Genomic DNA, 24567 nt, shown 5'->3' with positions numbered 1-24567 from the left:
CCCTGTACCTGTTTTATAATCCATTCATTATGATTCATTTTCACGGCATGAAAGTCTTTAGCTGTCCCACTTGAAGAGATTTTTTTTTTAGAAAGCACCTCTACTTAAGTCTGTCTCTATTTTCCTATGAGAAATGAAAGCATTATCTGAAGTTTACATTTAAAGTAGTAAATATACTTGCCATACTTCATAGTTACTTTTTAAAAGTATGTTTTCTTTTCTTTTCTTTCTCTCTCTCTCTCTCTCTCTCTCTCTCTCTCTCTCTCTCTCTCTCTCTCTCTCTCTCTTTCTCTTTCTTTCTTTCTTTCCTAGAGATTGAGCCCAGGGCTTGTGCGTGTGAGGCAAGTGCTCTACCAACTGAGCTACATCTCCAGCCCATGTTTTCTTATTTTAACCCAAAGGTATAATACACAGTACAGCTAAATGTGATAATGTATGATGAAACGAAATTCTCAGGATCTACAACTATGTGGGTACTCACACTCAATGTTTGTGTAAACATAGAAAGGCGATATGCATTGCAGTGGATCACAGAGAGATTAAAGCTATTCTAACTTATTTTGATTATTTAGGTCTTGTACATATACCACAAGAAAAAATATATTAATATCTTCTTCACATCACACAGTTATTTCACATTCAATATCCATTTTAACTTAAACCAATATATTAATGAGCAATTTAAATCATATTCTATATTAATAATTTATTGTGCTGGGGTGTGGCTCAGTGGTAGAGTGCTTGCCTAGCATGTGTGAGGGACATTTGTTCTTACAGCTGTCTGCTTATGTTTTGTTGTATGACATACAGCACTACACTCTACTTGGTTTAGATCCTCAGCACCACGTAAAAATAAATAAATAATTTATAACTATGGCCTCTTGGCAAAATGACTTTATTATCTTCAGATGTTATTTGTTTTGATCAACTTAATTACTAGAGTAAAAGCTCCTTTGGTTACACATTTTTAAACTACAGAAAGAAGTGTTCTGGCATCCATCCTTCATCAAGCCTGCCAGCTCCCTCTTTTGTAACTGTAATTGGATCCTATGTGTCAGACCAACAAGAGAACAGCATAGCAATAGCTCTGTTGGAAGATAACACCCATTATTAGAGTCACAGTAATGAATTAAAAATAATATACAGTGATTATAGTACCTGAAACAAGGCAGTGGAATTTCTGAAAAATGAAAAAGATGCCCAGTGTGGGGGTGTTCCTGTCTGTGGGCAAAATCTCTTAACTCAGAACCAAACCTGAAGTTCCGTTTCCACAGATTTCATCCTCAAACTACCAGGAACATCCTGGTACCTCTAACAGCATAACTTTTCTCTTTTGACCTGAGGCTCAAAGCAGAGGTGTTTTGCTGGGTTTGGGGTTTTTCTGCTGGTGGGCATTTTCCTGATGGTCTGTGTTTAGATCTGTAGCCCGACGTCTACAGAGAAGAAAGAAACCCTTCCTAAAGGATAACTTTCAAGAACAACTTTAATAAGACCCATATTCCAAGGTCCTATTTTGCATTAATCAAGTGTATTGGCAGGTATAGAAGCACAGTATAATAAAAAACTGGTACAGTCTCATAATTCTGTACTGAGTTTCCCATCTAGAAATCAGCTGGATAGGTACTTGAGAACAAAGCCTTGACATTCAGGTATAAATTGAAAGAAAATGAGAAAGCAGATAAAGCCAAGCAAATTAATTCACTCTATTCTCTTCTCTGCTTTGTGAGCAGAATTCAGAGAAATTCTCTCCCAGAAAATGTTGGGAAGCCCTCATGAAGCAATTGCTTTGGTGTTTACAAATGTATACATTTTGGTGTTGACATAAATGTGTACATTATGTGTTTGTGTTCAAACACAGAAAGGTGATGTTCACTGCAGAGCTCCTGAAGGTACCTGTGGGCTTTAGAAAGTTTTCCATGAATGCTCTCCATTCTTCATGTGTTCAAGAAGACATCTACCTTAAGGCCCTCTGCCTGGAAAAGATAACCAGGCTCAGTACACAGACCAGCTGTCACCCACATTCACATGCCCTGCCTCTCTAGAAGCAGCGCTGAGGACAAACATGGTGATCTGGAGGTGAGACTGAGTCACTTTACAGTTATGATCAGGTGCACATGTCCAGCTGTTAGAATTTAGTAAAGAAGAACTTGGAGCAGCTGGACTACCTGGCTTTTTTGTTCCTCCTTTCCTCCCCTAGTAAGAAAGAATATCAGAATTCAAGAATCCAGAATCCTAGTCTTCTTTCTGCCCCCTAATCACCGTATCTCTGGATGTCTTAGGTTCTCATGTGTATCACAACTGGGCTGAATTAGGATGCCCTCTCTGACCGCTCCTTTCTTTACAATTGAGTTCACTTTAATGACTAGATCATCCAGATAATAATTTACTGAACAAACATCCATCAAATTCCTGTCAGATATCTGCTAGCACCTACAGGTTTAACAAATCCAATAGAATTTGTGCCCTGAGGGGTTTGCAGTATAGTGGAGGTGACAGCTCTTTAAACAAGAAATTATGACAAGTTACAAACAACAAATTGGCTTACCACTCTGTTGCCAGAGCTTAGAATAGTGCCTGACACATCCTTGTACTTAGTATGTTTGTCCAATGAACAAATTATATTTAAAATGATGAAATTAGTGAAAAATACGAATATTTACATTGTATTTATTATGCAATAGTGAAGAAAACAAAGGTTTATTTTAACCTGGAGGATAAAAATAGATTCACAAAAGAGGTAGTATTTGAATAGGGCCTTAAACAATGAAATCATTTTTGATGGAGAAGATATTCTAGGTTAAGAAAACAGCGTGTGGGCTGGGGATGTGGCTCAAGCGGTAGCGCGCTCGCCTGGCATGCGTGCGGCCCGGGTTCGATCCTCAGCACCACATACAAACAAAGATTTTGTGTCCGCCGAAAACTAAAAAATAAATATATAAAAAAAAAAAAAAAAAAAAAGAAAACAGCGTGAGCGAGAAGACCAGTTAGTTTAGCATAAGGAGATGGAGGAGAATCTCAGGCAGAAAGAACAGCCTGGGTGAGGACGCAGTGCTAAGAGGGGCGTGGAGATGGAAGAACTGGAGAAGTACAGCTGGAGCACAGGGTCAGGAGCATGTGGCACAGAAGAGGCAGGAAAGGTAAACAGAGACTATAATTTGTGCAGAGTCTTATGAACCATAGTAAGTAGCTTGAAGGAGTTATTAGAAAGAAATGACGTGATCTGAGTCTGGGGTTTAACTCAATGATAGAGCGCCTGCCTCGCATGCGAGAGGCCCTGGGTTCTATCCTCAGCATCACATAAAAACAAATAAATAAAAATGAAGGTATTGTGTTCATCTACAACTAAAAAAAATTTTTTAAAAAGAGAATAAAAAGAAATGACCTGATCTGATTTTCAGTTTAGAAAGGTCACTCTGTTTTGACTGTGTGGAATGCACTGAGGGGGCAACTGGGGAGACTTAGAGTCCATGATAACAATTGTAGCTCCAAAACAGCAAAACTGACTAGGAAGTTCATGGTCATATTAATAGGGGTAAAGCAAACACTCAAGGATTAGGAGGCTAAAGGATGGTAAGACCTCCCTGTGTAGAACAACAGGAAGTTACTTGTGGCTAGAACTCGAAGTCAGGGCCGGGGATTCAATGTGTGGATTACTCACATACAGGTAATAGTCCTAGTTACAGATCAAGTATGGTAATAGTGTCATCGTGGGAGGTTGTAGAGGCAGAAGAGAAAAGAGTCAATGATGGACTGTCCACATTTCAAAGGAAAGAGGGGCAGGAGAGAAGATTGCTTAGAAAGGAGACCCGGTTCAGTCAAGGCATCTAAGAGCAATGAGTTTTAAAGAGAGTCTTAAGATGACAACTCCACTCTCCCTTCCCATGCCTGCCCCAGGCAGGAGGCCCACAGCCCTGCAGCTGTAGCTCCTGCACTCCCTGCCACACATACTGCACTGTAACACTAAAAGGTTTGTGCCCACCCTGCCACTACCACACAGGGCAGTGTTCAGAGGCTTCATTTCCTAGCCGAAGCTGTTCCCTTTACTCAGGCACCCTCCATCTTTCTTCTCCCACCTGACTTTTCCTCATCCTTCTCACTCACCTCAGATATCACTGCTTTCAGAAGGCTTCCCTGAACCTCGTACACATCTTTGTACCTCTAAGCCTAACACAGTGCCTAAATTTGTAGTTCAGTATTTGTTTTGGTATTTAATTAACCTAAAAATGAAATATTTCACTGGTCTCCTAGTTGGTTTCCTTATTTCTGTTCTCCCCAGCCCCAGAACATTTTGTATAGATAGATAGCAATTTTCCTAAGGCACTGTATCAGCCAAAATCATGGGTTTAGCGCTTTATTAGGGTATAATTGTCATTTAAAAAAATTTTTTTTATATTTGTTTTTTTGTAGTGGTAGTTTGGCACAATACCTTTATTTATTTACTTATTTATTTGTTTATATGGTACTGAGGATCGAACCCAGGGCCTTGCATGTGCGAGGCGAGCACTCTACCACTGAGCCATAACCCCAGCCCAAGGGTGTAGCACTTTATTGGGGTATAATTGTCATTCAGGAAGTTACATGTATTTAAAGTGTATAAATTTCTTCTTTAATCTGTGGATATATGAAGTATGTTTTCTAAGTTTCTAAATATTTAGAGTTTCTTCTAAGCATATTGTTAGTTATTTCTAATTCAGCTTCATGTGACCAGAGAATTTAATTATGACTTCAGGCTTTTAAAGCTTATAGAGACTTATGGCCTAGTACACGGCCTATCTTATTGGACAAATCATGTGGACTTGCAAACTTTAAAAAAAAAAAAAAAGTATTTCATGCCATGGTTGGTGTGGTACTTTTTAAATGTCCATTAGGTCAAGGTGGTTGATAATGTTAATTCTCCCAGAGCCCTTCTGATGTTTTGTCTACCTGTTTTATCAGTCACTGAGAGAAAGGTGTTAATATCTCCAAATATGAGTGAGATTTGTCTAATTCTTTTTTAAATTCTGTCAGGTTTGGGGGACTAAACTAAGACATATTCAAATTGCTATGTTGTACAAGTATATTCTCTTTGTTTATTCATTTATTGGGAAACTGAAATCTTCTAGACATTGTAAAACTGAACTTGTAATTCATATTATTAGTTATTTACATGTGCTTATTACACATATATTTGTGTGAGTACATATGTAAGACATGAAAACATGGGTATATATGTATTTGTCTATGCATCTATCTATGTAAGCCACACTTGGTCTTAAATTCATTGACAATAGGAATTATAACTTCTATTTGCATATCTCTCCAGAGTCTTAATACATCCTAGTGTGAATGGTAGGTACCAATAAGTGTTTCTTGACTGATAATTTGTATTTTCAGGTTCATATGCAGTATACATTGATGTGCACAGAATCAACATATAAAGCCAACAGTACATAAATTACATATTCACTAATTAAGTTAAACTGAATAGTTACATTCCTCCTCTATGCAAAAGCATGATGCAAGCTATAAAGTCAAAGTGCAAGAACTGTGATGTGTGATGGACTCTACATGGCATATATATAATTAAGTCAAAAAAATGAGTTTATAGAAATAAGTACTTGATAATTTCAGAAAAGGGGAGGATTAGGATGGAGTGGTAGACTGTTGGTAGGTAGTACTTGTTTGAAATGGTCCTTGTGTGATTGATAGGCTTTAAATAATGTGGGGGAGAGGAGCATGTTCCAGTGTAAGCTGTGCAGAAGTTCGTGGTGATGGAGATCAGAGACCTGTGTTTCCAGGTAGGATGAAGCGAAGGGACCAGAAGCACATGGGGTATGTAAGTAAGGAAGAGAGTAGGCTGAAGACTATCCCCTGTTGAGTAGCAATAGCAAATAAGCAATGGCTAGCCTTTAAAACCCAAGGAACGTGGATTTTGTCACTGACACAAGTGGGAATTTTTGCAGGACTTTTGAATATAAACTATAAATAACTAAAATAGTGATTGAATTGAGGAGACTAATTTGGCATGTTGCATAGAATGAGCAGGGAGGGAACAAGAAGGCTGGTGGCAGAAAAGCCCTGTACAATCTATTTTCTGGAATCTTCAGGACTCTTCAGCTTTCTATTTAAGAAAACATTGTTCTCCTTGAGATATTCATTTTAAAATCATTACCAATTAGACTTCTTTTTGATCATAGTATTTGATTTCTTTTAAAAATTATCATTTTTAACAGAACTCTAAGCAACTGGGAGATTGCAGTCTGTTTCTCCTGGACTGTTGGGTAAGGGGGCTTGAGAGAAACACAATGACTCCAGTCAATTGGTTTCATTGAATTTTAAGGTTTTGTTCAGTTAAAAAGTTTTGTACTTAACATTAAAATAACCAGCTATTACCGTTGACACTTTATATACCCCAGTTTTGAGATTTAGACTCAGCATTCTTATGAATATTTTCATCAGAAAGTCACTGTCATTCTGAATTGTCCTAGTTTACATATTGCTAAATTTTAAGATGACTTTATTACATATAGAACTAGGCTTTTTCTCATATGTAAAATGAAATTCAATGGAAAGTGTTTAATGGAAATTCACCTTTAAAGAATGCTTTTATATAAATATAGTGGCATGCACTTTGAAATCCCATAAATCTAATTTCCTACTAGAGACTTATTAGTATTTTTAACAGAACCTTTTACCAACTCAATAGAACTGGGCCATATGCAAATTAGGAATATTTTAGAAGAGGTTATTTTATCTACCAATTTTCTGTTTCCTTTAATTATTATTAAGACATTAAGCCATATTCAATTTAGAAAAACAAAGGAATGCCAGGTGCAGTGGTGCACACCTGTAATCCCAGCAACTCAGGAGGCTGAGGCAGGAAGATCACAAGTCCAAGACCAGCTTCAGCAACTAAGTGGGGCTCTAAGCAACTTAGTGAGACCTTGTCTCCAAATAAAAAATGAAAAGTCTGGGGACGTGGCAAGTTGCAAAGTGCCTCTGGATTACAAAAAAGAAAAAAAACAAAGGCATTGCTTTTGCTTTAATTCTTGTGCTTCAGCTTTTCCTTTCACTCAACACCATTAAGTACTTCCTCTAGGACTGCCACTGTGAGGTGCTGGAATACACAGACAGCCTCTGTTAAGATCTTGTCAAGGAGCCTGTCGTCAGGTGGGGCAAGACTTTTAATGAGTGAAGTATTCTCATTACAGAGTCTGAACACAATATGATAAGATCAACAACAAGATGGGGCAAGGAAGAAAAGGAGCAGGACAAGCTTTGCAGAGAAAGTTTTAAAGGATGGGAAGATTGGAAAAAAAGAAAGGAATTCCTAGTGGAGGTAGCAGTAAGTTCCTTGAATTGCTAAATCTTGGATATACCAGCAGCATTTTCCTAGCCTCCAAAATGGTAAAAATGGGAGGAAAGGATTTTAGTATCAAAGAAAATGTTAATATCCCAGAGCCTGAAAGTGAAGATGAGAGCCTGTCATGTGCATTATGAAGTGTGTGGCAGCGTACAGCGTGAGACACGATCACTCGGGAGTGACTACACCGTTTCTGCATCCTCTTCCCTTCTGGGATCTTCAAATGATAAACTCTTCCTTTTGCCCTCTCTCACCTAGTTATGCTTCTAATTTCATGAACTCAGTCTCTTCAAAATAATTTTCTTTCTTACCTAGGTACAGATGAAATTGTTTGAGAGCAAGATAACAGTTTGCATCTAGATATTCAGGTTAAGTCTGTAACTCAAAGATTCTGTAGGCATTCTTCCATCAGGTCTACTTTAAGTTTTAGTTTCTTATAACCCCTTCAGTCTCTTCTATTTGTAATCAATAGCATGTGTCTGTCATATTTCAGGCTCTGTTCTAGGTGCTTTGTGGCATATATTTCTGATCTTGCAGAACTTACATTTTAGTAATTGTCACAACACTTCTGAAAGATCTTTTATTCCACATGGACAAAGGATTTATTAAAATTATGCTCCTACCTAAAGTGCTGAGTTTCTTTAATGGGCCTCCTGTACAAGGGGAAGAAGATGTTCCTTATTCCAGGGGAAAAGTCGCTTTTTTTTTTTTAATTTTTTTTGTTTAGTTGTAGATGGACAAATACCTTTATTTTGTTTATTTATTTTTATGTGGTGCTGAGGATCTAACCCAGGGTCCTGCATGTGCTAGGCAAACGCTCTACCACTGAGCCCCAGCTCCAGCACCAGGAAAATGCTTTTTTGTAGTCGAGGGTTCTATAAGGACAGACCAGTAAGATGTGGCAAATTTTCACTAGTTTATCTTGTAAAAAAATGAAAGTTTGAAGGTACCAAAAATATGGTGGTTTCAGAGAAAGATAAGTGGGTGAAGGAAGAAATATTTAAAGACAAGTTATTTGAAGCTCTCCTTGCCTTGTGTTTTAGTGAGGAGAGGGAGAAGGCAGCCACCAAATGACTAAGGCATCAATTATAGCTTGGATGTGCTTTAAATAGAATATAGAAGCATAGTAAGAAAACAGAAGGACTAAATAGGGAAGAAGTCTGTTGGGGCATTAAAAACCCTATTTATTAAAATTGCAATGGATCTGAAATAGAATATTTTCAGTTTTATTTTTTAATTATGGTTCTTATTTGTTACTTTATAGATGCTATACCTACTCCCTCAGAAAAAAGCCCATCTCTGCAGACAAATGTGAGTTTGGACAAGAAATCAGAGAATACCATTACAGATACTGTAGCCAAAAACCCCTTGCAAACACTGCAGAAAAGGCAGGCAGCCTCAGAAAGTTTTGAAACATTGACAACTTTACCAGCATTTTGGTCATCGAGTAAAGAAGAGTTTATCAGTTCCGATTTAAGGATATCACAGTCAGATTCTACTTCCTATAACCAGTCCTCTATAGAGACACTGTATGTCTCTCCCTCATTCGAAACATGTAACCCCACGAAGGGGACTGTAATCAACAAGGACCTTCAGAAACCAGTGCAGGCCAGCGCTGTTCAAATGCACGATGCAGACCTCAAGGCCCCAGCCACATGGGGTGAGTCTACCAACAAACACAGTGATTTGAAGCTTTCCTTCTTCTGAAACATTCTTCTTTTACCTTTCTCTCCTTTTACCTCCTTTTTTGTTCCCTCCTTTCACTCTTCGTCAGTGATATTAAAAAGTAAAATACCATAAACATACTTCTCAATTGGGAAAATACCCCTTTTATTAAAGGGCTAGTACATAATTTATCTTTGTGGGTTACACATATTTGATTGACTATATTACCATAAATTCTGAGTAATTTGGTATAAACCAAAATAGAAGGAACTAGCATTAACCAAGAGCTTAAGAGAATACATATAAAAGAATTGGTTATGGCATATATGTATGTGTGCTTTTTTAAAAAAGGCCTTTTTTTAAAGGTACAAGAGACGTTGTCCTTTTCCTGTCTGTACAAAACAGTGAGAAGGTTGTGATATTGTTTAGACTGGGTGATAAAGGATAGAGCCAGTTGGGACTCCAAGTTATTGGCTGTCAGTTATTAAATCCTGTGTTATATAATTATACTTTCTTCTAAAAAGTTAATTAGTATAAGAATAATTTGCTTGCTCATGCATTTTTCAAAGACTAAGTCATAGTTTTATTGGTTCTTATGTATGATAATGATTACCAATTCATAAATTCAAAATTTTCAATATGAATCCTTTAAACTGCCTCAAACACAGATCAAAAGTACATATAAATACAAATAATGGAAGTTACCATGTTGAGGTTAAATATTTTTACCTTGTTTCTACTAAGGTCATTGAATAATAAAGATTCTCCCACTATTCTTCAAAAACCTTTTGGTATTGAATAGCCTAACAGTTGTAAACCCAATTCTTAATTGTCACTAAATAAACTTTCTGCTGAGACTATTTATGTGGAAACCAATTAGTACTAGTTATGGCAGCGGTGATCACCTATATGCATGGCTATCCTCTGGGAAGTTGTTACTATTGGTTTATTACTTCACAAATACTATGAAAAAAATAGTTAAATAAATAATTTAATAACTGACAAAATAAATTCTTTTTGGACCAGTGTTTCAGTACCATATATAGTTAATAAAATTTAGCAAGAGATTCCTCTAAAAAACCAGTTAGCAAGGATGACTTTTGCTTCTGGCTATAATGAAATAGGATAGTATTAGTCTAACCCTACCCCCCAAATTAACTTTAAACCCTGGAAAATTAGTAAAAGCTAGTTTAAGTTCTCATAAGACAAACTAGATAGAAAACACACATAATGGAATAAGATCTCAAGGGGAAGGACATTGAGATGAGTCCCACATTCACCCTAGTCCCCACCCCACCTTGGGTCCAAGGCCAGGATTTTCACAGCCTCATTGTATTTGGGTGACAGAATTGGAGTTAGGGGCTTCCAAACTGTCAGGGTCTGAAGAGGCCCAAATTCTAGAGAATAGGGAATCACAGAGAAATCTAACGGACTTTGTGTAATTGCCTGCTGTGAAGATGCATATGTTCTGGATGAGATGCCAAAAAAAATTAATGTGAAACAATTTCTTAGAAACCAAGCAGAGATTCTGATCATCTTGTGATGCAGGGATACAGAGATTGGAGTTCAGGATAATGCCAAACGGAAGGGGCCTTGGTAAATACTCTATGCTTTCAATTAGGACACTCTAGGAGTAAGGACAACCCAGAAATAAGGCAGCCCTCACAAACACTGAAGTCTGTCTTCAGCTATAGCAGTGCTTGGCACATTCTCCATCGGCCTTCTGGAAGACAAACCCTTTCTTAAGAGCTTCTGTAATTTTTCGTGAAAAATATTTTGGCATTCAACAATACCAGAAATATGGAAGAAAAACAGACAACAGAAACAGGTAATCTATATTCTAAAGTTATAAGGTAGCTACTTTAAAATAACTATGATTAATATGATCAAGAAAAGAGAGGAAAAGGTCGAGAATGTCTTCAGATTACTGATATCTGTTTTTTTAAAAAAAATAATGAAAATATTAGAGCTGAAAAACAGTAGCTGAAGTTAAGCCCCCCGAGGGTCCCCTTCAGTCTACACAGTCTGTGATGTCAAAACAGAGAGCTCAGTGCTGGTGGAGAAGCTGGACAGTAATGAAGGAAACCCTAAAAGGGAAGGAGACTCTGACCTGGTGAGCCCCATAAATTATGTATGAATTCTGCCCATTCCTGACTAACTACAAAACTACACATGTAGGGGGAACCCAGTGAGTGTGACTAAATAAAAAAAAAAATCCTCTGTAAGCTAGAAGAACTCAGAAGAAATTTCAGCTTCTCTTCACTGCAAGGGTAACAGTGGATGAATCCAGCCAAGTCATTTTTTTTTTTTTTTTTACTATAACAAAAATCATTCTTCAGAAAGATTGTCAGAATCAAGAGACTCTACAGTATGTCCAAATGTCCAAAATAAAATTTAAAAATCACTAGGCATTTGAAGAGTTAGGAAAACATGAGCTGTAATGAAGATACACAAAATCAATAGAACCTGACCTTTTGATGGTGCAATTAGCAGTCAAGTTCATAAAGCAGCTATTAAAAATGTATTCAGGGACTTACAGTATTCACAATGAATGAGCAGATGAGGGACTCTCCACAGACAGAAACTGTTTTTAAAGAACCAAAGAGATGTTCTAGAGATGAAAAATAAATAACTAAGTTTAAAATTTTGCTGGAGATGCTTAACAGTAGATTGGAAACGAAAGAAGAAAGAGTAAGTGAATTAGAAGACAGAGCAGCAGGGATTATCTAATCTGAAAATGGGAAGGAAAATATTTTTAAAAATTTTTGAGACTCAGAGTCTAAGAGGAAAATATCAAGTAATTTGTCATTGGCATAATTGGAGTTCCAGAAGGAAAATAGAAATGGGTAGAAAATTTATTTGAAGAGATAATAACCAAAACTTTCCAAATTTGTAGACAAAACAAACTTTCAGGTCCAAAACACTCAAGCAGGCTATACACAAAGAAAACCATCCACAGGCACAGTATAATTCATCAGTGGATGAACTCCAGAGGCAGAATTTCAAAAGCAGTAAGAAAAAATGTCATATTACATATAAAGAACAACATGTATGATGCCTGACTCTTCATCATAAGTAATATAATGGATACAATGAAAATCCCTCTTACAGTGTTAAAAGACAAAATCTGTCGACCTGGAATTCTGTGTCTAGCAAAAAGAATAAGGTGGGTGAATAAATGACATATGCAAATAAATAAGAACTTAGCTAATGATCATGAAATCTGCACTACAAAAAAATAGTATGGAAATATTTTTCAGACTAATAAGAAATTCTACTAGATAGTAACTTGCATCTACAAATAAAAATGATAAGTACTGGAAATGATAAATATGTGTGTAAATAAAAAGGCAGATATAATTGTTTAAAGCAAAAATCATGCTACTATATTTTGAGATTTAAAACAGATGAACAACATTGCACAAAGAATGGGGAGTTTAAAATAATACAGTATTAGCTGTAATTCATGATAAGTTAAACATGCATGTTTAGTCACATTTTTTTTAGAAAGGAAAGATAAAATAGCTAAATTCCTGTTGAGGAATTAATATAGAACACTAAAAATACATTTGATTATCAGAAAAGAGAGATGGCAAGGAGGAACTAAAAAGCAGACAAATAGAGAGCAAATATAAAATAGAAGACCTAAACCCAACCATTTTAATAATCATATTAAATGTGAGTAGAATAAATATTCTAATTAAAAGGAAAATACTTTCAGGTTTGATAGAAAAGCAAGACTCAACTATATGCTATCTGTAAGGGAAGTACTTTAAAAACAAACACATACAGAATTCCAGGTTGACTGAAGGTAAAAGGATTAAAATATATACACTATGCAAGCTGCATAAGAAAGCAAGAGTGACTATGTTAATATCAGACAAAATAGACTTCAAGACAGGGATTATTACTAGAGGTAAAAAAAAAGTCATTTCATATTGACAAGTCAAGCACCTCAGGATGTGACCTATGTCACATCTAAGTACATACGCACCTAATACCACCCTTAAAACTGAATGAAGCAAAAACTGACAGAATTATAGAGAGAAATAGACAAATCCACAGTCATAATTAAAGATTTTAACCCTTTCAGAAATTAAGAGAACAACGAGGCACCAAAAAAATCTGAAATCATAGGAAAATGAGTAGCTCTACCAAAATTCTTAATAACTTAATTGACATCTATAAAACACCATATCCAACCACTGCAGGGTACATTCTTTTTCAAGTGCAAAATGAACATTCACTGAGAGATTGTGTACTGCGTCATTAAAGACAAAAGGTAGGGCTGGGGATGTGGCTCAAGCGGTAGTGCACTGGCCTGGCATGCGCGGGGTGCTGGGTTCGATCCACCACATAAAATAAAAATAAAGATGTTGTGTCCACCGAAAACTGAAAAATAAATATAAAAAGGACTAAAGGTAATAAGGATGCTAACACACAATGAGGTAGGGGGAGGGAAAACTAGACAAAAGGGAGTGAAGGGAAGAGAGAGGCGATGAGAGTAGGAAAGACAGTAGAATGAATCAGATATAACTTTTCATTTTCATATATGAATACACAACCAGTGTAACTGCACGTCAGGTACAACCACAAGAATGGGAAGTTATACCCCATGTATGTACAATATGTCAAAATACACTCTACTGTCATGTATATATAAAAAGAATAGATTAAAAATAATCAGGTTAAAGAAAAAAAAGGTAAATAAACAATAGTTGGAAATTTAGCCATACACTTTGACCACAGAGGATGAGGTAGAGGGAGATAGCCAGGGGTCCTGGTAAAGCATAACCTGGGCAAGGTGGACTAGAGTTGAGAATCCAGGAGAAGGATCTACCTCATCCAAGGGCTATAAGGAAGAAAAAAAGGATATATCAGGTGTGAGGGAAGGGATTGTTATTATTTTTGTTTTTAAAAATTAAGATGCATTTATGTGCCCTATGCCGTAATTAAGGGCCTCAATTTCTTACTGTCAGAAGTCACCTGCCAAGCCTGAGGAGTTTGAAATGGCGTAGTGGCTATGGCATGAGTGGTGAAAATTTAGAGTCGTCACTGTAGAAATGGGAGAAGGAGCTGGTAAGATGGGAGGGTTGAGGGTAGTCGTTTGTGCCTCATGGTTTGCAGAGTTCTCTGCTTTTCTCCAGTACTGAGAAGCCTGAGCCGAGGAATGAGAAGGCTAGTGTTTAAATCATGGAAGCTTAGGACAGAGTTGGTCAGCTGCAGCCTGCGGGCCCAGTCTGACCACTGCCTGTATTGGTAAAGAAAGTGTTGTTTGGCTAATTTGTTTACATATTATCTTCTGTGACTTTTGTGCTACAAGGTCAAAATTGAGAACAGTAGTTGCAACAGAGACTGCAATAGCCCACAAAGCCAAAAATATTTTCTATCTGGGCTTTTACAGAAAAGGTTGGCATGGATCACATGTTAGCAGATAAGACAGAAGTCATAGCAGCTTAGGCAAGACAGCGGTTGAAGTGATGGATAATAGGGATCTAGACTGGATGAGAAACAAGGCAGAGCCAGGTGGCACTGATAGAGGGAGAGAAAACAACATGATCATTTGATCTCTTGCCTCAGTATGGCCAAGTGTACATGTATTCAAATGAATCGCAGGTCTGGAAGTGAGTGGAAGGAAAGCGTCCTGCAAAACAAGGCTTCACAGTGCTGATTCCTGGCGAATTCAAGAAATGATGAGCTGGGATGGATGGCCAGGCTTCATGGCCTGGCACTTGGATGGTGGAGGGTAGAGAAGATAGTGCCGATCTCTTGGTTTTGTCCTAAGAAGTAATTTGTTCACATGAAGGGTCCAGGTCTGACATTATTAACTCTTTGGGGTTAATGATCTGGAAAAATTTCAAAACACCTGGCTGGTCATATTTTAGTGGATCTCAAATATAAGAAGGAGGCTGTGAAGGCAACCACCTAGTACGCCTAGGAGCAGGCTTGCTGCGGCAACCTTGTTGACTTCTGATACTAAATAACTTCCTGGGACAGCCTACTGCTTCTTCTCCATTTAAGTTATTTGTCTGTAGCTCAAGCTATTATTTTAAGTCATTAGCTATTTTATCATGCACACTAAAAAAAAAAATTAAAAAAATAGGAGCTAGCTGAAGCCAGATGTGGTAGCAGACAGCTTCCATCACATTCTCAGAATCCTCAGCTATAGGAAGTGAGTTGGGCTACACTGGACACTTTCCAATTTTTTTGGAGGGAATAAAATCTGTTCTATCCTCATGAGAGACAGTGGTGGGGCTTCCTGTGCTTCTGAAGGGTGGTCCTGGGGTAGTTCTTATAGTTCTTTCTCAGTTCACCCTTGCTAGTGAAAGAAACCAAACAACACACACACACACACACACACGCACACACACACAAGACCTGTTAGCCATGCCCTTTTCCTTTGTGTCTATAAAAGGCTTCAAAGCCAGAACAATTAGCAATTTCCCCTAAAAGAAATGAGTAAATTGGTAGAAACCCATTCTGTAAAGTATACTAGCTAATGCTGAGCTACTGGCCAGACAGGCTGAGAAGCACCTGCAGAGGAGAGGGGAAGGGGGCCTCAGCCGCACCCCTCCGGGCTCCTGCCTGTCAGTGCAAGGGCAAGAAGATGCCCAGTTGCTTTTTTTAAAGAAGGAAATGAAATTTACTTTGTAGATAAATGAGAAAATTCATCTTTAATCCAATAATCCATTTTTCCCCAATAAAAATTTGACATAAGTGGTTTAGAAGCTTCTTTAATCTATTTCTCTTATGTTGCTTATTTATAATAACATTAAAATTATCAGATGTTAAACTGTCTAAAAAATTGAGATCTAACTCATTCTATAAGATGCACCCTTTTAAACTGTATAATTTAGTATTTTTGGAGTATTTTCAGAATTATTCAGTCATCATCACTAACTACAGAATATTTCTTTACCTCAAAAAGTCCTGTACCCATATTGGCAGTCACTCCCTGTTCCCTTTCCCCTTCCCCCAGCTCATGGCAACCACTAATCTACTTTCTGTTTCTGTGTAGGCCTGTGCTGGCCACTCATATACATGCAGTCATCCATGTACTCTGGCCCTTTTGTCTGGTCCTTCACTAAGCATACTGTTTTCAAAGTTCACCCATACTGCAGGATGTATCAGTACTTCATCCTTTTTTATGGACAAATAAAATAATACTCCATTGTATACACCTACACATTTTGTTTATCCATTATCAGTTGATGGACTTTGGCTTGTTTCCATTTTTGTGGCATTATAAATAATTCTGTGGTGAACATTTATGTACAATGTTTTTTTTTGTGTGTGTGTGTTTTGCTGGAGATTGAACCCAGGGCCTTATGCATGCAAGGCAGGGACTCTACCAACTGAACTATATCCCCAGCCCACAATGTTACATTTTTAACCACAGAAAATAGAATAGTTTAATTTGTATGTATAGTTAACTTGATAGTCATTACATGCAGCTAGAACACTGAAGACGATTAACTGGGGAATGAAAAAACCCTCCGTTGTACAGTGAACTGTTCTAAGTATTTTGCCAGCCAGGGGCTTGTTATGTTCAGAAAATTTTATATTTACAGCTAACAGGGGTTTATAAAATATTTCTAGAGGTTTATTTGTTGTTTCAGTTTGGGAGCACAATTCTTCTAAATGCATTTTAAATTAAACGCTGTAAGATCTTAATTGGTCCAGTATTATTTATGAGTTAAAAGTTAAAGGGGCTGGGGATGTGGCTCAAGCGGTAGCACGCTCGCCTGGCATGCGTGCGGCCCGGTTTGATCCTCAGCACCACATACAAAGATGTTGTGTCCGCCGAAAACTGAAAAATAAATATTTAAAAAATTCTCTCTCTCTCTCTCTCTCTCTCTCTCTCTCTCTCTCTCTCTCTCTCTCAAAAAAAAAAAAAAAAAAAGTTAAAGCTGACACACCAGTCCTTGGAATGATCTTTTCAGTGCCGCCTTCCAGCAGGCTCAGCAGCAGGCCTGTGTGTGTCACACAGGGAGATTGTAAAACCTGCCTCGGTGCATCTTACTTGCAGTGTTTGCTGCCTGTCATCTCTGTTGAGTGGGCTGTATGGAAAGGATGAAGTTTAGCAAGATGCTCAGACCACTTCGCAGGAGCCAGAGAAGGGGGATCAAATGGTGCAGAGATGCATCCCAAGAGCAGAGTGAAGTGTGGTACAGCTGTGTAGTGTTTGGAAACAAAAGTAAATTGGTGTGTGGCAATTAGAGACAAATGGCTTTATAAGTGCAAGCATCATACATCCTGGGAATCAAGCTGTAGAAGTACAGACAATGACAAGCTGTGACCACAAAGGAAGAGAAAGGTGAACAGAGAGTAGAAAACAGTGGTTCTCCAAGTTCAGCATACCACAGAGACACCTGGAAGCTGGTTAAAATTCAGTTTTCTGGGCCCAACTCTCAATTTCTGTTTTCGTAGGTCTGAGATAGGGCCAAAGAACCTCATTTCAAACAAGTTCCCAGATGCTGCTGCTACATTCAAGAACCACTAGCATAAAGTTAAGCCAAGATTTTTAGTCGTAGCATGTATCCATCACTAACATAACTATTAACTCTTTGTATATGATAGCACTATATTAATATTTGGCTCAAAATTGTCCTCTTGACCTATTTAGAAGTTTCTTCTTAAATCCTTTCTGACCAGAGTGAACACAGATTCCCCTATTTCTACAAGTTTCTTAGTGTTCTAGCAAATATGTTTTTGTTTTTTGTTTGTTTGTTTGTTTTTTTATTCTTGGGGGTAGAGCTGGTATCGGGGATTGAACTCAGGGGCACTCAACCACTGAGCCACATCCCCAGCCCTTTTTTTGTATTTTTTTAAGAGACAGGGGTCTCACTGTGTTGCTTAGCACCTCACTGTAGCTGAAGCTGGCTTTGAACTCGTGATCCTCCTGCCTCAGCCTCCCATGCTGCTGGGATTACAGACATGCACCACTATACCTAGCTCAAATATGTTTTAGATCCTAGAATCTTGGGATCTATTCAAGGACATACAGATCCGCCACCTAATGCATTAAACACCCTGCCAGAGTCATTCGGTCTGTGTGTGAGCTCAGTGTCAAGAAACTTACCATTTCCCAAAGCAGCATGTTTCATGCATGAAAAATGATGATGTTTAGAAAATTTTATTGCATAAAAATTGGGCTAAAACATGTTTTCCTATATCTTTCATCTATTGATTACAGTTCTAAAGGGACAATAGGATAAACAGATGATATTGCTAAGGTTTTGCAACTATCTTCAGATAAACACAGTCTCTCATTCTTTGTCCCACATTCTGTTTCAGATAAGGATTCGTGAATCTTTCAGCCATTCCTTATGAATAAGATGTCAAATGCACTCGTTATCCTGGTTACCTGCCTTATAAATTTACATCCAAAATTTAATATAATTATCTATTAGAAAAAAAATTATAAGATAGTAGAATGGTATGGCAGGAGAATCTATTGGTTAAGATCATACATTTTAAGATAAAAGAGTTACTTGATTGGAATCCTGTTTCTACTTCCTTTTAGCCTTGTAATCTTGGGAAATATTTCTAGCCTCTTAGTGAGTCCTTTGCCTCATATTTAAAATGATATTCCATGTCAGTGCTTATTAGTCTGTGTTCGTTGATGTAACAAAATACTTAGGGCTGGATACTTTACCAGTAAAAAAAAAAAAAGGTTTGTTTAGCTCGCAGTTTAGAATATTTAAGAGCACAGCACCAGTATCTGCTTGGCTCTGGCACCGGCCCCCTTGGCAACCTTACAACGGATGGATGGGATCATTGCAGGGACACATGTGAGAGTGAAGGATCACATGGTGAGACAGGAAGCCAAAGAAGAATCTGGGGTCAGCCTTTCTCTTTTATAACAATGCACTCTTGTGGAACTGACCTGGGTCCTATGAGAACCACATTAATCCCTTCCAAGGACAGCTCTGCCTGATGACCTGACCACTTCCCACTAGGCTCCTCCTCTTAAAGGTTCTATCACCTCCTATATCGCCACCTGGGAACCAAGCTTCCAGCACCTGAACCTAGGGGAAAGAAACCACAGCCAAACTGTAGCAGGTGCTAAACAAAGAGAATTAGAAAACATTTATTTGAAAAGTAGTTAAATCCTTAGACTTTACCTTGCCAAAGAGGTGAACGATTACCCTGAATACCTACCCACCCCTACAGCTCCTGGCAAAGTCTGCAGGTTTGTTTTCTGGAGAAAGTCTGTGAAATGAGACATGCTAGGGACAGTTGAGGGTGAGGGTACTATAACCAAGCCTCAGTGGCACAAGCCAACTAACTGCTGAGCCTCAGCCCCTTCTCCCCACTGGCTCCACCCACTCTGGTGACTGGACCTTTACCCTCCAGGCAGGAGAACTCTTCTCAGAAGAATCTAGCTGGCCTTGGAGGAAGGAACCAAAGATATTGACATGAGTAGTTCCCCAGCAAGTAACCCACCCAGGGGCTCTACCCCGAGCTCCACGTTCTTTCTCAAAGCTTCCCTCCAGTTTCTGAATCCTTTATTTTCCATCAGACGCAGACAAGGATTGCCAAACGTCTGAAAAAGCTTCTCACATGGAAAAGTGGGGCAAAAAACAAAGAAAAATAACTTGGAGGAAGCAAGTTACTCTATGAAGGGAAAAGAAAACTTTTTTAAAAACTTAATAGCAGAAATGAAAACCTCAGTGGTGGGATTGGGAGCTAAAGTTGACAAAATCTCCAAGAAAATAGAGCAAAGGTTGGGAAAATAGGAAAATTAGAAAACCAGTTTAAGAGGTCTGACATCAAAATAAGAAGAAGTTCAGAAAGAACAGAAAACAATTAAGTTATTGAAGAAAATTTTTTTGAAGCTGAAGGAAACGAGTTGCCAGTTGAGCGTCCACCTCCACTTGACCTTCGTGAAGGTCTCGCCACAGGGCACCGCACTGGGGCTCCAGACACCAGCCACAGAGGAAGTTCTCTGGTACCTCAGAGATAAAGGAAATTTAGACAAAATCAGAACTAGAATGGTTCCAACTCCTGAATAGCAATACAGGAAACAAGAGGATGAACCATGGCCTTCAGAATTCTGAAAGAAAAGAGATTCTTTATTAAGCACGCTGTCATTAAGCTTAAAGTTAGAATTACAGACCCTTTCAGTCAGGCAGGTGCCTCGGCCTTTCCCCCTCATGCATCTTGTTCAGCAACTCCTGAAGACGGTGCTTCAGCACAGTGAGGCTAACAGAGGAGGAGGAGGACGTGGGATATACAACGCAGGGCACCAGCTGGGGAAGATGGTGAAGGGACATGTCAGATGACAGCTGTGATCCAGACACAAAGTACACCTAGTTCAGAGTGCAGCAGTGCGACTCAGGACACACGCACTCACTCGAGACTTTCCTCGTTGACGTGCCACTGGCTTGGGCGGCTTTTTAACCCAAGGATAGAATGTCTGCTGGATGAGCCTGACCTAGATTCTTGAGTGTGCTTGGCTTGGCCTGACCATGTGCTGATGAAATTCCTGCTTCCATTTTGTGTCCTGCTGCTACACCAGCTGAGAATACTTGTTTCATCCCCAAAAAAAGTTTCTTATGATTGGCATTTTGCCTGAGAACTGGAGATAGGCTGCAAAGGGCTTTGAAGCAAAAAATGGAGAGTAGCTGCCTGCTCTGACCATATTTTTATAGAGTTCCAATTTACTTTAGAAGGGACATGAATATGAATAAAATAATAAAGATAATCATGTGTACTAAGAGGTAGGCATCTGTTTCCCTGTTCTGTGATGTGCACTGAATAAGTCTTTTTTTAAATAGCAAGTTCAGAGTGAGTCGCAAAGACTTGAGAAATGGATTTCACCAATTTGTACCATGTATCTATAAAGGAATGCAAATAGATATTGCAAGAAGACAACATTCTGTGTTTAGGAATGTTTAGAAAACACTTGAATAAGATACCAGAGAGTTCTCAGAATTTTAAACGTGCTGATGGACATTGCTAATCTCCTAATGGGAGGCACAGGTACAATTTCCCATTCCTGATGCACTAGGAAGCCCAATTTTCACAAAATGCCTAACATCTTCAGGAACGCACTGTATCTCAGAATGGTTTGGGAAATAATGATTTGTAATGAAGTGTGAGAGAAAGTATTTAACATGATTTTGCACGAAAGGAAGTCAACTTTTTCTTGAATCTTTAATTTTACAGAAAACAGGTTGAGAATACTTTTTATTACTTATAATTTCCTGGTGAAGAAAATTATCATAGCTGTGTGTGAAAGTAATCAGGATGTCAGATAAGTCGGACTCCACTCTTGACTGTATTTGACGATAAAAGAAAAAAAATTAATTTCTCTAAATTTTGTAGCCTTGTAGTAGTTGGAGTTCATTTTATCATCATAATCTCTTCAGGGGAAGAAAAGATGAAGGACTAAGTTCCAGCCTTCGCAGAGTTTCTACTTTAAATACCAACTTAAAATGCTGCCACTAAGAAGGGTTTAATACTTTTCTTTCTCTGATGAAGTTTATAATAGTATAAAAATATGTTGGGCAGGATTGGGGAGTCAAGATGAATGTTGATAATTCTATTTGGTGTTTATTTCCATGGTATTATTTTATTTATTTATTGATTGATTGATTTTAGTTGTAGTTGGATACAATACCTTTATTTTATTTATTCATTTTTATGTGGTGCTGAGAATCAAACCCAGGGCTTTGCACATGGTAGCCGAGAGCTCTACTGCTGACCACAACCCCAGCCCCTCCGTGGTATTATTGTAGCTATCTCACCAATACCATGTATCTCAACAATACTGTGTATAAATTTATGTGTATGTACATATATGTACTTATATGTACATACACATACATACGTACATTGTATATTTTCTCAGTTTCCTGCTTTGGATTTTTAAGGCTTATTATGAATATTTAACCTTTAAAATTCTAAGTAGTTTATATTGAGATTTTCTTGGTAGGCTTTTACATTATAGAATTATTCTAGCTATTACTCCCATTTGTTTATTACATATCTTTCTCATTTATACATTTTAGTTCCAACTACCTCTGAGGGAACATCTTCCTTTTCTACTTTATCTGTGTCATCTCCTGATTTGAACTCTCCAGAGAAGTCAGTTCATCACTTCCCCCCTACCTTGCCTGGATCTTCCTTGTGGACTTTGTCCCACCAGCAGTCACATTCTGCCTCCCTTCAACATAAAGATAAGACAGCCAAGGCTCAACAACATTTTACTCCCAGTGGTCCATTGTTTTCTGATGAAGAGGAAAATGACAGCTTCAATCTACTAGAAATGCTTCCAGATAACTCTGATTCTGCTAAGAAGACAAGTCATATTTCCAGGAGTAATTGGGTAGAGTTCTCTGCCCAAAATGTAGACCACTCCTGCTCTGTCCCCTGTTCTAGTTTTCAACCAACCAAAGGCTTGCCTAGGGAACCCGAAGCAAAGAGTTCCATTAAAGTTCTCCTAGGGGATGTAAAAAGTGCAGTAGTTAGACTACACGAAGATCTGAGCACAGTGATACAAGAACTCAGTGTCATCAGCAGCCATCTCATGAGCATGAGTGGGAGTAGTCTGCAAACCAGCAAATCTTTGCAGGACCCCCAGTCTTCTGAGGGAAGTTCAGATCAAATCTAATCATCTCAGCTGACATTTTGATAGAACTCGGTGGTTCCACGTCTCAAAGACTTACATTAGCATTTTCTAGATTCCCGTAACCATGGGCAAAAAGTAATGGTTTAATTTCTCCTTGCTGGGTTTATTAACAAACCAGTAAATTCATTTGGATGGTTTATTTTTTAAGAGAAAGAAGTCACTTTGATAATTTCAGATTTAGATACTAATTCATTTGAAACTAAAGAGAATTTCATTCTTTATCTCAAAATTGGGGAAGCATTAGTGAAAGTTTTGGCAAGACTTCAAACTGTAAATAACTATTTGAAAGCTCTTGGATAAGTGAGCGGTAAGAAGCCTCTCATTTCCCAGCTGTGTGGAGTCCCACTGTTCACATGCCTCTGCCAGGACCTGGGAGAACTGTATTGGAGTGCACCTCTCACATGTTCTCTTGCAAGTTTCAAGTCCTACAAACCAAAGGCCAGAAATCTCCCTTTTCTTCTCTCAGATGTCAGTGTTGAGAGCTAAGTTGAAAATTCAAGTAGGATGTGGGACAGGTGCTTTGTTGTTAATATACATTTCAAAGTGAATTCAAGCACATACTTTTTTCTTCTTCTATTTCAGAAAATAAATTTGTTTTTTTCACCTTATGTATATCTTTTTAATTAAGACAGTCTTTCAAATAGAAACGTCTCAATTATTTATGGACAAAATGACCTAGTTTGGGGATTCTAGACTAGTGATTCCCAACCCTGCTGTACATTAGAATCACCACAGAAACTTTGATTTTGTCTCCTATTTGTTTGAGAGAATAGTGCAATTACCAACTCAAGGATAAAATAATTCCTGACCTTTGAAGAAACTTGGAATATTTTAAAAATATACTGATGCCTGGGTCCTTCTCCCAGTCACCCAGAAACTGGTTTTCATCATGCACATTAGGTTAGGTATAGAGGGAACTGTCCGTGCAAAGACCCCAAGATGACGGGAGGATGTTTGGCCTGTCTATGGAGTGGCAAGGATCCCAGAGTGTCTGGAGTAAAATGAACAAGGGGGACAGTCATAGGAGATTTGAGGTCATAAAGCAAAGAGCAGGGTATGGTACCAGATGATAGAGGTTCTTGAAGACAACTGCTAGAGATTTTGGCTTTTGTTCTGTGAAATAAAAATTATAGCCAGGCACAGTGGCACATGCCTATAATCCCAGTGGCTCAAGAGGCTGAGGCAGGAGGATTGTGAGTTAAAAGCCAGCCTCAGCAAAAGTGAGGCATTAATCAACTCAGTGAACCCCTGTCTCTAAATAAAATTCAAAATAGGGCTAGAGATGTGGCTCAGTGGCCGAGTGCCCCTGAGTTCAATCCCTGGTACCTTAAAAAAAATTATAGTGGGTTTAGGATAGAAAATTACATGCTGCAATATAGATTCTAAATGATCACTGGCTTTGGCAGGAACAGGGAGTGGGGCAGGTAATCTACTTAAATATTGCGGGTATCCAGAGAGGAGCTTATACCTCAAAAATGGGAGGGCATTGTGAAGGTGAGCAGGATTAGCTCTGGCATTCAAGGGAAGAGTCAAGGAGGAAGTCAAGGTGATTGGATTGAGCAACTAAAATTCAAGATGATACTGCCATTGACTGAGCTAAAGAAGGCTATGGATGAAGAAAATTTTGATTTTTTCCCCCTTGGAATTTGTCTTTTAGATAACCAACTGGAGGTGTTAGTTAAGAACCTAGATGTGAAAGTTGGGTTTGAGAGAGGTCTGCAGTGGAAGCTGGGAGTTAGTTGAAGGCCTGAGCCCTGGGCCATGGTAGCATAAGAGATCAGGAAGAAGTTAAGAATCGGTGAAGGAGGCTGAGGAACGCACCACTAAGTAGGGGCAAAACAGTGTGTAGCATTTTGAAGCCAAGACTGTACGTTGGACACTGAACTCCATATGCCCTTTCCCTAGATTCACAAATTGTTTT

At 38.3% G+C, this 24567-nt stretch overlaps 1 protein-coding gene across 1 annotated transcript in view; it reads left to right on the top strand.

Annotated features, from left to right (window-relative positions):
• Positions 1 to 22847, top strand: part of Enthd1 (ENTH domain containing 1) — a 116251-nt gene extending 93404 nt beyond the window's left edge. The window contains 2 exon segments of the mRNA XM_046429176.1: positions 8607 to 9002; positions 22027 to 22847. Of these exon segments, the coding sequence (XP_046285132.1) occupies positions 8607 to 9002; positions 22027 to 22628 (998 nt within the window). The 3' untranslated portion in view covers positions 22629 to 22847.
• Positions 22848 to 24567: the final 1720 nt, after the last annotated feature.

The sequence above is a fragment of the Marmota monax genome, unplaced genomic scaffold (assembly GCF_021218885.2).
Source record: "Marmota monax isolate L192 unplaced genomic scaffold, Marmota_monax_Labrador192_F-V1.1 WCK01_AAM20220418_F8-fsc00051, whole genome shotgun sequence".
NCBI classification, from domain to species: Eukaryota; Metazoa; Chordata; class Mammalia; order Rodentia; family Sciuridae; genus Marmota; species Marmota monax.
This window is presented reverse-complemented; position numbering and strand designations above follow the sequence as displayed.